At 42.6% G+C, this 13,877-nt stretch overlaps 1 protein-coding gene across 1 annotated transcript; it reads right to left on the bottom strand.

Moving 5' to 3' along the window:
* Positions 1-10,906: 10,906 nt before the first annotated feature.
* Positions 10,907-13,308, bottom strand: LOC115541457 (NLR family CARD domain-containing protein 3-like). Its single transcript, XM_030353200.1, has 2 exons — positions 12,146-13,308; positions 10,907-11,477 (listed from the first exon to the last, which is right to left on the bottom strand). Exons 1-2 carry the CDS (start codon positions 13,222-13,224, stop codon positions 11,222-11,224), a joined length of 1,335 nt encoding a protein of 444 aa, XP_030209060.1. The 5' UTR covers positions 13,225-13,308; the 3' UTR covers positions 10,907-11,221.
* Between the last annotated feature and the right edge of the window lie 569 nt (positions 13,309-13,877).

The following is a 13,877-nucleotide window of genomic DNA, read 5'->3' as shown; positions in this document are numbered from 1 at the left end:
GGTTTTCTAAACCACTCCACATTTGGATTGGGACCATTTGCCACAGCGCCTCCCGTGGAAGAAGGCCTTCCCAGAAACAAGCGGGTATTCAACGGCCACATAATACATCAGCATTGTAGCGCCCCAAGCCCTAGTCTCTATTCCGCTGTGGAACGAGGTCCACTCAACCACAGGACTTTGACTTCTTTATATTTCACTTGATTAAAGTATCACCTTTACCTAGAACTGGGTTAGATTGTACTACCATCTAGATTATAGATCCATCAGGGAAAACACTAACATGATCAAAAGTATTATTATCAGGGGTGCAAACTGGTGATGGCCCCAAAAGGAGACGACATTTTAATGTCAGAAAACAAATGAAAGATCACTGCACGGGCCCAGGCCTTCCTGTGATTCATGCTCCGTTCTAACGGTTTAAGTGACTCATTAAAGCAGTCAGTGATGTTCAGACCTACTGTATGAAGCAGTGCTCACAACAACAACTTAATCTATTAGAGTTTAAAATGTATTCATGTGAAACTTTAAATACATTTAAGATAAGTAACATACAATACCTTGCAGTAATATTTGCAAACCCCCTTTGCCAAATATGTTAATTTTCTAATGGCAGCACTCTGGCCATCATCATCTGTACAAGGGACAGTTTACTAAATAAACGACCGATAGACCGATAGACTACTTACACGGTGAGAGTAGTTGTCCTATTTCCATGTGTGGATGGACTAAGGAATCAGCAATAGTTCACTCAGAATGCATAATAATGTAGTGGTCTCACCCTATAGTCTGCGGGCCAGGACTGATGCAAAGTCAATCCTGGCCAAGCAGCACAAGTTAGGTGACAATGTCCCAACATTACTGGCCCATTTATGGGTGCACTAAAGATGCAAGAGTATTCTTAATGTTACTGTTTATAACACAGGGCGCTTTAAGACACTTAGAGTATCCCCACTTCTCCCAGAACCACTGCTTACAGCTGTTGAAATACAGCTGGACTTAAAGGGGACCTATTATGCTTTTTTGACTTTTATGACCTATAAACATAGTTATAATGATTGATAGTCATGTTTAACCATACCAAAGTGTCAAATAATGACGTACATGCATTTTGACGTATTCCCTGCTGACAGTCTGGGGAGGCTGTGCAGAGCGCTAAACACTCGGGACAACGTTTGCGATTTACTTGTTCACATTTCCGGGAAATCATCTACGTAGAGGCACTCCTGCCGCGCCCCCATATGCCTGGTCAAATCTGCCCGCCCGCGCGCTTCAAGGAAGGTAACCAATCACAACGGAGTTGGGTTGGCAGGAGGGGGGCGAGGGGGCGGAGAAGGACGAAACCGAGCGTTGACAGAGAAGGCTGAAAGCGCCCAGATGAGAGGAAGAGTTTCCCGAAAATTGACATAGTTTTTGTGTATGATCAAACATGACTATCAATCATTATAACAACGTTTATAGGTCATAAAGGTCGAAAAAGCATAATAGGTCCCCTTTAACCATCAATTAACAAGTATTAATCCTTGGCTTTCCTTATTTATTTGATCATAATGAATAGAGCTTTAAGGAGTTTGTCTCTTCACTGGGTACACAATATAACAATATATATTGTTATATTGAATAACAAGTTATTCTGTATCCTATCCATATTTGTGAGTAAAGAATTAGCTATTTAAATAATGAGTACTGGATATAGTAAGCTTCAAAACACGTTTTGTTTGACAATTGCAAGTTTCAAATCATTCTTTCCAGAGACCCTCCAAAATGTTTCTGTTGAGGCTTTCAGGGGGTCTGAGGTGTCCAGCTAGGGGTAAGACCCTCCAAAGACTTCACCCCGCTCTAAACTATCATTGTCTCCTATAGAGGGGACAGTGGGGGGGCAATAGTATTATATTTTGAGTTCATTTTATATTTATAATTGAAAGATTGCAGGCATATGGATGTATTAGAATATCCATCCTAACAACAAGGTGTTACATCCCCAATGATACAAAGTCATGGATGTGGTCATCACAGGTACTGAGATATAAGATGGGTTTATAACTGTCCTCTGATGTAGAACTTGTGGTGTAACTGTTTGAGTACCATTGAGTAAAACTGACCTGAGAGTTTCCAGTGTACAGTGTGGACTCCCCAGTCCAGCAGAGAGCAGCTTCACTCCTGAATCCTGCAGATCATTGGTACTCAGGTCCAGCTCTCTCAGACTAGAGGAGTTGGAGCTGAGAACTGAGGCCAGAGCTTCACAGCATGTCTCTGACAGATGACAGCCAGTCAGCCTTCACACAAACAATAAACACAACATGTTAGGTACTGTGATGCATTTTTTTATTTCAAATTTCTCATAAGATATGTTTTATTAGTTTAAAGATCCCATGCCATTCTATTTTATGATGCTTTAATATAGGTATTAGTGGGCCACAAACACAGTATTCAAAGACGTCCCCGAAATTCAGCCGTGGTGCAGAGTTACAGTCACTCCGAAACAGTCGCACATTGAGCTTCCCCCAAACGCGCTGTTTCGGTGGGCGTGTCAAGGCAGGTCAAGGAGGGGGGTGGGGGTGTGGCCCTGAGCAGCTTGTAGCCACTACCATGCGCTCTGTATACGGTGGGCGTGTCAAGGCAGGTCAAGGAGGGGGGTGGGGGTGTGGCCCTGAGCAGCTTGTAGCCACTGACAGTACCATGCGCTCTGTTTACGGTGGATGTATCGCAATGGCTCTTAGAAACCCATATTATGCATAGATATCTATATCATATAATATATAATATATATTATCACGGCCAAAAGCTGTGTGAGCCTCCAGACGATAGGTTATTATGAATCTCAAACGACCGCGTCTACTTCAGATTGATGTGGAAGTGGAAGAACCAGAGACGTCGGAGAACCCGACGAAGTCCTTTGTGATTCATTATATCGTCTGGAGGCTCACACAGCTTTTGGCCGTGATAATATGTATTATTTGATATAGATATCTATGTATTATATGATATTATTTAGATGTAGAGCTCCAGGACTGTAACGCAAGTGTTGTACACTTCCTTGTTATTTGGATAACCGTTCTGCTGTTGGTGTGATGGCGCATAACACGTCGGACTCGTCTCTGGTATTTCTACAACGAGACTCGTAGTGGGGGTTATCTCAGCCAAGGTTGAGAATGAATTGGGGGAAAGGAACTTTGGCTTTGACTCCCTGAAGTAGGCTACATGAACCACGACATGGAGGAGAAAGGGATTGTTGGCCGCGAATGTATCCCGCTTGAGCTCTGCTTCCTGCCGCCTCGGCAGCGGTCAGCGCTAATCACCGCATCCTGAAGCCGAGGCGGTGGTCCATCGGCAGCGAGGCTCCGGCGGGAGACGACCGCGGTCAACAATCCCTTTCTCCTCCATGTCGTGCTTCATGCCTACTTCAGGGAGTCAAAGCCAAAGTTCCTTTCCCCCAATTCATTCTCAACCATGGCTGAGATAACCCCCACTACGGGTCTAGTTGTAGAAATACCATAGACGAGAGTCCGACGTGTTATGCGCCATCACACCAACAGCAGAACGGTTATCCAAATAACAAGGAAGTGTACAACACTTGCGTTACAGTCCTGGAGCTCTATATCTAAATAATATCATATAATACATAGATATCTATATCAAATAATACATATTATCACGGCCAAAAGCTGTGTGCACGTCCAGACGATATAATGAATCACAAAGGACTTCGTCGGGTTCTCCGACGTCTCTGGTTCTTCCACTTCCACATCAATCTGTAGTAGACAGAACCCTGCGCTGCCTGCTGCCGGCGCGAGGCACCACCGCCCGGCTGCCCGCTGCCGGGCGGTGGTGCTTCGCGGCGGTGGTGCCTCGCGGCAACCGGCGGCAGGCAGCATGTCGCAGTTCATGTAGTTCGATGTCGTTCTGCCATTGCATTCAAAATTCTGTAACTAGCCTGCTACTACGAACTAAGCAACTACCGTACACGTATTAGCATTTAGCACTAGCTCATCACGACTCCTTCAGAATTCTTGTGGGTGGTTACGAACCAACCAAGTGGGCAGGGCCATGAATAATAATTTGACAACGCTACGTCACAGTGTCACCTTATCCAGATCGGCTCATTTCTTCTGCCTTTTTCCTTTCATTGCCTATTGCATTCAGCAGACAAACTGCATAGATTTCAAACTTACCACAGCTCACAAACTTATTCAGACCTATGTTATTTAACAAACAATAGGAAAGATGTGATTTTAATGGCATGGGCTCTTTAACTAAATGTCAATACAGTAGATCTTTAAATTATGACACTTAGAGGTCAGATAACTAAAGATTTAAGATAACCTTTAGTTAAAAGAAGAATCTGTTATTTAACTTTACTAAACAACTCTAAAGTGCACCTTACTAGTCACGTTTCCATCTAAAAGGTGAAGCGAATCTTTAGAATGTTCGCAAAAAATAAATTCGAATTGGGTGCATTTCCATTAAGTGGACTTCCAGCTAGGGGTAAGACCCTCGCAAGACCCCCTGTAATTCCCCCTGGCCTAAACTATCACCGCCCCTCACACAGGGGACAGTGGCGGGGGGGGCAATATTATAATTTTTTGGAGTTCATTGTTATATTTACTAGAGTTTTCGAGCGAGCGTTGCGTGCGCTCAACCTCTAGTTGTAATTAAATCCATAGCAATAATGTGGAAACCCCAGTCGATAATGTAACAGATTTCTGAAAATAATAATCATCATTGAGATTAAACATCTCTTCCAGTGTCCTGGCCAAGACAGTCAGCAGTAGCCTACAGTCACACATAGCATACACACAAAACCTAAGTAAAATAAACCAACTACAACAGTCCGCAGGGGGGAAGGGGGATATCAACATCGCAAGACATTTCGGGAGGCTCAAGGAGTAATATTACATTTGAGCAACAAAGTGTAGTCTTGCGGTGGACTCTATAGACATAATTCACCATACTGCGTTATTGACATGTATTGTTGTGTTATAGGGACCCTGTCTCTTTAAGATCACGTGACTTCTGTGTTGATACCTGGGAGAGTTTGTTGATGGTGGCGCCGTTATGTTCAAAAACATAACGGCTTACCTAGGTGAGTGTGCCGCTGCCTTTGTCTAGACGTGCGGTGTGTGCACGTGCGGTGTGTGCACGTGCTTGTGTGTGCGCTTCCGTGTATGTGATGGGCCTTTGTCTTGACGTGCAGTGTGTGCGCTTGCGTGTGTGTGTTCTTTTCCATGTATATTCGTGCCCATGTGCGTGTGTGTGCGTTGTGTGTATGCGGCGTGTATGTGCGTGCTTGCGGTGTATGTATGCGTTTGCGTGTGCTGCTCTTGAGCTGCAGGCTGCTTGGCACATGACTAACTTGAGTCACTGGTGCGACAGGCCTGCTATTATAGTAGTAAGATAATTGAAAGATTGAAGGCATATGGATGCATTAGAATATCCACCTAATGTTTTGTATATTAGGGTTACAACCAGCGGCCGCACAAGAGGGGGGGGGGGCTTAAGCTCCCTCTGAAAAAGGCTGAGCCCCCTCCAAGCCCCCCCTCATTTTGTTATGAAAACTATTTTATTTAATTTTAAAAATGTGTTTTTAATAATAATGTGGCGAGCAGCGTGGGAACGAGCAGACGGGAGCCCACGTTATAAGAGTTTGCAACTCTGGTGATCCAAACTCTGCACGACCCTGCGAGAGGCTTCATGTAAACACACCACACACACACTTGAAACACACATCCTGTCGCCCACAACCACGACTGCCTCAGTGCCGCCGACCCTCCCAGGATCCGATGCTGCACTTGGCGACCACGGCCGTGATCACCACAATAATATGATAATAATATATATGCATATATATATTATTATATGAAGACATCGGACTAACTTATATGAACTATGAAAACCTATTTTTCATTTGCATAAGTGATGATGAACGTTGCTGTTTGTTGTGTGATTTGATTGGTTGATTCGTATCATATTGTAGTGCAGGGGTCGGCAACTGGCGGCCCGCGGGCCATAACTGGCCTGCAAGACATAATATCTGGCCCGCCAGATTATTCTGAAGTTATATGATTTTATTTTTTATTTTTTTATATCGAATATCTATATCTGTTAGCTTAAATGTAAAGGGCTATACAATGAACTTTATTTTCTTTTACAACCGTTTTTTTATTTAAATTGATCAAATCCTGCTACTACTCCCTGAATGTTAGAGACACACTCGTCACGCGTAAGCTGCGAGGGGCTGAGCGGGAGATATTGGTAACTATGCAATATTAAATGAAACGGAACCGCCCTCTATAGGCCTATATACAACAACCATGGCGACCCAACATTATGTATTTTTGTCTGATACTGCACGCAGAGAAAGGCAGGAGCTGTTGACAAAAGTCAACAAAAGATTTAAGACGCCAAGCTCTGAGACTTTGCTGTTTAACGCAAGCAGAGTCTCTTATGAGCCTACTTCGCCTACAGCTCTTCCAACGGTGAGTAGGCTAGGAATGGAGGTTTGTCTACGTGCGCAGTCAGTCAGTACCCGCCATGGTGTGTGTATATGTGCGTATGCACAGTCAATCAGCCCCCGCCGTTGTGTGTGTGTGTGTGTGTGTGTGTTTGTGTGTGTGTGTGCAGTCAGTCAGCACCCGCTGTGGTGTGCGTGTGTGTGTTGTGTTGTGTGAAGTGTTTCAAGAAAGGTTGGCTGCTTTTTTAGGTGCGCACTACTGCCCTCTCTCCAGCAAAAGACCTTTCTACACTTTCAAGCCGGTTCGGTCGAGGCTTGGCACGCCCGGCGATTTCACCGTCTTAACTCAAGTTTCCTGTGTAAAACCGAAGGGGTTAAATTCCCCGTTTGTCACGGTGCAGGCTTTCTTGGTTCACTGCAGAAGGCGGGGCTGCACACGGAGTCTAGACCTTTAGAACAATTTGCATATTCCCGAATGTTTATATATTTTTATGAATGAAGACACCTGCATGCAAGAATGAGTTCACGTCTGAATGTAGGCTGCAAACGCGATTAACTATTTACATGTGCAAAATGCCAACATATTCTATATTTTGCTGACCACGTGTTTTTTTACCGACAAAAGCCTCGTAAGGACAGTTTCTCTGCTTCACTCGCAGATCTTTCAACGTCTTTGTTTAATACGACTGCATCACCCTCTCTCACATGGTCAGCAGCTCGCAGATTACACTTTCTCTCCAGTTAGAACTGTTCATGATGATATCGCTGCATTCATTGTTTCTGTGGAGACAGTGCAGCAACACATCTACCATCTACCATCACATCTATCTATCTCTGTTTTCCTTTTATTCCTAGTCTGTTTTACATAGTTTTGAATGATGACTATATGCTCTGTAAGGTGACCTTGGGTGTCTTGAAAGGCGCCTCTAAATTAAATGTATTATTATTATTATTATTATTATTTACCCAAGCCCCCCCCTCCCAGAACCGCGAAGCCGTCACATTTAAATCAGAATGAAACCCAATATACCGCCAATGTGTGTAGGGTCCGGGAGGATAAATTGGGGTGCTAGCTCAAGCAGGCAATTTACCTCGGGCAGTGTAAACACGCGGACCATGCAGCGAAAAAGGCGTTCATAAGGCGACATATACTCTGCCAAATATGCTGACAGGAGAGGAGGAGCAGCTTTTTCTTCAATTTATCTTCATATCAAGGGTTAGGACCAGTGGCGTAAATATCGACAGTGCAACTGGTGCACTACACCGTCAGGTGTAAATTCTTCGATTTACATGGAGTTTATTGCCTTACGAAAAGCACGAGTACAGAAACTTTACGTCCATGCAAGAGTAGCAAATAGCCACTACAGTTACAACACACACCTCATAGCGTCAATAACAAACTAAGGATGTGTTACAACACCAGCGGTGGGTACAAGTAACGCAAATGAGTAAAAAAGTATTTTTTACGGGTAACGAGTACTTTTCACGTTGCTTTTTTAAGTCTGTAATTTTGCTCTTACTGGAGTAGATATTTGATTTAGAATTCTAGTCTTTACTCAATTACATCTTCCATTGGGTCATCATTAAAATGAGTATTTTGATAAACTCATTATTTTCGTTGTCAAGCGTACACGTAACGCGCCCTCCTTAGGCTGCTAGACTGTTGTGATTCCACAGCCGGGGAGACGAGTCGACCGCTGTGTTGGGTGTGAGGACTAGAAACCTGCGTTCATGCAATGCGTAGGCTGAATCGCAATCGAGTCAAGACAAATCTGATTGGCCAATCAGCTAACCAAGCCATCCTGGGTAGTGTTCCTACAAAGCTCTGTCCTTTTGTCAAATGCACAGAGCTGAAATCAATTGGTTTGAAAAGACATGAAATTAATTGTGTTGTATTGTTGAATGTTTGTTTAATGAACACACACACACACACACGTTATGTCTTTTACACTGATCCAAGCACTGCAATACAAAAAAATGAAGTAACTTGTAATTTGAGTTACCTTGTAACAAAGTACTTTTCTACTCTTACTCTAGTAGGTTTTCCAATTGGAATTAGTTTTACACAAATAGATTTTGAAGGAAGTAATTGTACTTTTACTTGAGTATAGATTTTCAGCACTCTACCCACCACTGTACAACAAAGACTGTGTTACAACACACACCTCATACCGTCATTAACAAACTAAGAATGTGTTACAACACACACCTCATACCGTCAGTAACAGGGACGCGTGAAGTCAGTACGAGTGGGGGGTGCTGAGAGAGAGTCAATATAATGACGTCATAATAAATGCTGAGCAACATCCAATGTTTACAGAGACGAGATGACGGGTGACGTCACATTCAGGGCTCCACTCTGATAAACAATCTTCTGGTGTGTAAAAAGACTAACTCTGCCAACTAGCCACTGTTATTCACAAACGTTAGCCAGTAAACAATGTGGAAATTAGAGTAAACTCGGCTGATACTGTGCTGAATTTCAAACACTAAACATCCCCACTTCCCGTGTCCCTGGTCATTAACAAACTAAGAATGTTACAACACACACCTCATACCGTCATTAACAAACTAAGAATGTGTCACAACACACGCTAATATGTCTGTGTTGTAATGTGAAAATTATATTCTCACGGTCTGTTTCTCTTACTGCCCTTCGTTGTCTGTACCTTTTCCCTGACCCCCTTGGGGGGGTCAAGGGGCACGGCTACGTCTCCCTCTGAAACACACATGAGGGTTTCCATCTATTATTGACCACCATCTGGTTAGCCATGCTAGTTTTATTGGGGAGCAGAGCTGTTACCAGCATCCTGACAACACTGTTTGAGAATTCCTTGCTTTTCCAATGCTCTGGACTTCTCCTTGCGGAGCTCTTGGAGAGCCGCAGGGCGAACTCCCATCTGAGGCCTCAGATTACTGCATGTTTATTATGTTTATTACTTCAATCTGTTCAATGTCCTCTGATGTGTAACTTGTCGTGTAAGTGTTTGACCATTGACTAAAACTGACCTGAGAGTTTCCAGTGTACAGTGTGGACTCCCCAGTCCAGCAGAGAGCAGCTTCACTCCTGAATCCTGCAGATCATTGGTGCTCAGGTCCAGCTCTCTCAGACTAGAGGAGTTGGAGCTGAGAACTGAGGCCAGAGCTTCACAGCATCTCTCTGACAGATGACAGCCATTCAACCTTCACACAGAAAATGTTAGGAACTTTGATTAAAATAACTTGCATATATTTTTGATGAAATCAATTATTAGAAAAGTCGTATTAATGTAACATCTTATTCATTATTTTTATCATGTTGAATAGCTGTTTTATAGTGTTTGAAAATCGTTTTGTATATTAACATTGCTTTTTATTGTATTTATTATGTTTATTATGTATTGTAAAACATGATAGTAGTAGATCTACAGAGATGTTTGTATATTATTAGAAGTTATATTACAAGTTGTGTGCTGCTTCACTTTATGTGTGTACTCAATGAATCGTTTCTTCCTCACAGGCTTTATTTTTGCTCTTGGACAGAGAACTACTGAGTGCGAGTGCAGTAACAGTGCTTACAGTAATGATTCGTGTGCACAGTTGTGTTACTTGTGCGGGAGCGCAAAGTAATTTTTGCTCGTGACTTTAGTCAGTGATCTACCGCCATAAACGTTGCAGGCCTGTAGGGCTCGGTGTCGCATCACGATACACTCTTCATTCTTAACACGAGCAAAACAAAGTCCTGGTTCCATTATGAGAAAAGACGGAGGAGGCGACGGAGGCAGAAACTGGAATCCTGGGATGATCCTCCTCAGGGGAACCGCGCGGCTTTCCGGTCACCACGTGCTACCTGACCCCCTGCTGTGGACCTGGTGCTACCGGCCCCCTGCTGTGGACCTGGTGCTACCCGGCCCCCTGCTGTGGACCTGGTGCTCAACTCTGATGATTTATATCCCGTTCAGAGGATGCTCCGGGGGTTAGCAAACTAAGCTAGCTTCACACTAAACGTGTAAAAGATCCCCGACATGAACAGAGACACAAATAAAACCATCCCCACATGCACTCACTCACATACTAAGTTAACCGTCAAACGAGTAATAAGTAAATGTTTAAATAACATTTAGCTGGGGGATTTCTACAGAGAATAAAGTACTCTCCTCCTTTGTCTCGTCCCTTTCTCTCCTCTTTCCCGCTCACCCGTGACCTCTCACCCTTCCCCACATGACCCTGAAGTCTCTTTATCAACCAATCCTATTGGTTCAACCCAAGTAGTGTCCAAGTAACAGAACTCACTGAGTAAGGTAAACATGTTTTAAAATAGTGAGTTAACTATTAATAATAATGAACATGTAATTATTAATGTATCCTACATTTCAACAATAAATGATTTATATGTATAGCTATATATTTGTACATTTGCACATATACGTGATAGAACTTTATTTAACTATTAATAAACTATTATTAATTATTTGCTCTCCTTATTTATTATTTCACAATAAGATTTTATGAGTTGTCTCTTCACCCTGGTTACACAATGTAACAATATTTTTCTGTAACCTGTTCACATTCCTGTTTATATATTTTTAATTTGAACAACGAATACTGGACATAGTAAGCTTTTAAAATACATTTTGTGTGACAATTGCTGGTTTCAAATCTTTTTTGGAAATAATTGCTGTTAAGGCTTTCAGGAGGTCTTAGGCGTCCAACTAGGCAAATGGATGTATTACAATATCCACCTAAACAACAAAGTGTAGCCTTTATATGATACCAAAGTCATGAATGTGGTCATCACAGGTACTGAGATATAAGCTGAGTTATATAATTTAGATTTTCAGCATTTATTTGTAATTGTACCTTGAGTAAAACTGACCTGAGAATTTCCAGTGTACAGTATGGACTCCCCAGTCCAGCAGAGAGCAGCTTCACTCCTGAATCCTTCAGATAATTGTTACTCAGATCAAGCTCTCTCAGACTAGAGGAGTTGGAGCTGAGAACTGAGGCCAGAGATTCACAGCATTCCTCTGACAGATTACAGCCATTCAACCTTCACACAAAATAAACAGGAACTTGGTATTAAGAAGTGGCAATTTAAGATTAAACATGTCACTAGAAAATAGTCGAATATGTAATTGTTTTGTTGTCCTTGAAAAGTACTTTAATATTCTAGTATTCTATATATTGTGTTTTGTGTGCATTGTCCTTCGGGATGTCGATCGATTACATTTTGTTAAATTAATTGAAGAACAGCTGTGATTAATTGCAATTATTCTTTTTCTCCTCTCAAGACTGAAAATTTTTAAAATTGATATTTCAATGTAAAATATTTTAATTAATTTATAATCAACACAAATGTAAGTATATTTAAATGCAATTGCTGTTTTTTAACTACTTATTTTTTTACTATCAACACAGATCCTCAGATCCTCTTTTCCATTCAAATCATCAATGCAATCAAAATTAACAGCTTATATATATATATATATATATATATATTACTTATAACATATATTTTACTTATTTATTCTAGCTTAAGTTAACCTACAGATATGTTTTGTATAGCTTTTTCTAGTATAATGTATATTGTGTTGTGTCTATTGCAATATATGTATTTGTAAACTATAGTGATGTTTTGTATATTATAATGAATTTCATATTTGAGTTTTATGCATATTGTGTTTTGTGCATTATAATACATGTTATTAGTGAACCTACAGAGATGTTTTGGAGACTTTGACCACCGGCAGCAGCCTCAGAAGACCCTCCTCTGAAGCTGAGTATTTCTTCAGGTCAAACTTTTCCAGCTCCTCTTCTGATGTCAGTAAGATGAAGACAAGAGCTGACCATTGAGCAGGGGAGAGATCTTCTCCGGAGAGACTTCCTGATGTCAGGGACTGTTGGATCTCCTCCACTAGAGAACGGTCGTTCAGCTCATTCAGACAATGGAACAGATTGATGCTTCTCTCTGGAGAGAGATCTTCATTTATCTTCTCCTTTATGTATGAGACTATTCCCTGTTGGAACACTGGGCCGCTCCCTGTCTTTCCCAGCAGACCTTGTAAATAATTCTGATTGGTCTCCAGAGAGAGGCCCAGGAGGAAACGGAGGAACAAGTCCAGGTGTCCGTTCTCACTCTTTAAAACCTTGTCCACAACTTTCTGGTAGAGGAGGAGGAGTTCCTGTTCCCGGGAGGTTTGTTGTTTTTCTGAGAGCAGCTTGACACCAATGTCAAGGAAAGACAGAATGTAATAAAGGGCAGCCAGAAACTCCTGGATGCTCAGATGGACAAAGCAGAACACCTTGTCCTGGTACAGCCCACACTCCTCTTTAAAGATCTGGGTGAACACTCCTGAGTGCACTGAGGCTGCTCTAATATCGATGCCACACTCTGCCAGGTCTGCCTCGTAGAAGATCAGGTTGCCGTTCTCCAGCTGGTTAAAAGCCAGTTTTCCCAGAGTAACAATCATCTCCCTGCTCTCTGAACTCCAGTCTGTATCTGTTTCAGCTCTCCCATGGTACTTCCTGTCCCCCTGTATGGACTGAACCCTCAAGAAGTAGCTGTACATCTGAGTCACGGTCTTGGGCATCTCTTCTCCCATCTGGGATTTTTTGAAGCAGTCCTCCAGAACTGTAGCAGTGATCCAACAGAAGACTGGGATGTGACACATGATGTGGAGGCTTCGTGATTTCTTAAGGTGGGAGATGATTGTGTTGGCCAGTGTCTCCTCTTCAAATCTTTTCCTGAAGTAGTCCTCCTTCTGTGGGTCGGTGAACCCTCTCACCTCTGTCACCATGTCAACACACTCAGCAGGGATCTGATTGGCTGCCGCAGGGCGTGTGGTTATCCAGATGAGAGCAGAGGGAAGCAGAACGCCCCTGATGAGGTTTGTCAGCAGCACGTCCACCGAGGTGGACTTTGTGACATCAGTCCAGATCGGGTTGTTCTGAAAGTTCAGAGGAAGTCGACATTCATCCAGACCATCCAAGATAAAGACAACTTGGAACCGGTGGAATCTGCAGATTCCTGCTTCTTTGGTCTCGATGAAGAAGTGATGAAGCAGTTCCACCAAGCTAAACTCTCTCTCTTTCAGTAAATTCAGCTCTCTGAAAGTGAGGAGAAATGTGAAGTGTATGTCATGGTTGGCGTTGCCTTCAGCCCAGTCCAGAGTGAACTTGTTCGTCAAGATGGTTTTACCAATGCCGGCCACTCCAGTTGTCATTATTGTTCTTATCGGTTGATTTTGTCCAGGTAAGGGTTTAAAGATGTTTTCACATCTGATTGGTGTTTCCTCCTTGGCTGGTTTCCTGGAAGATGTTTCAATCAGTCTGATCTCATGTTCCTTGTTGACCTCTCCACTGCCTCTCTCTGTGATGAAGAGCTCTGTGTAGAAGTCATTCAGACCTGTTGGCTGTCCTGCTTTAGGGATTCCCTCAAACACACGTCTGA

The sequence above is a fragment of the Gadus morhua genome, chromosome 4 (assembly GCF_902167405.1).
Source record: "Gadus morhua chromosome 4, gadMor3.0, whole genome shotgun sequence".
Classification (NCBI taxonomy): domain Eukaryota; kingdom Metazoa; phylum Chordata; class Actinopteri; order Gadiformes; family Gadidae; genus Gadus; species Gadus morhua.
The sequence above is the reverse complement of the archived record's forward strand: the minus strand, read 5'-3'. Positions and strand labels throughout refer to the sequence as shown.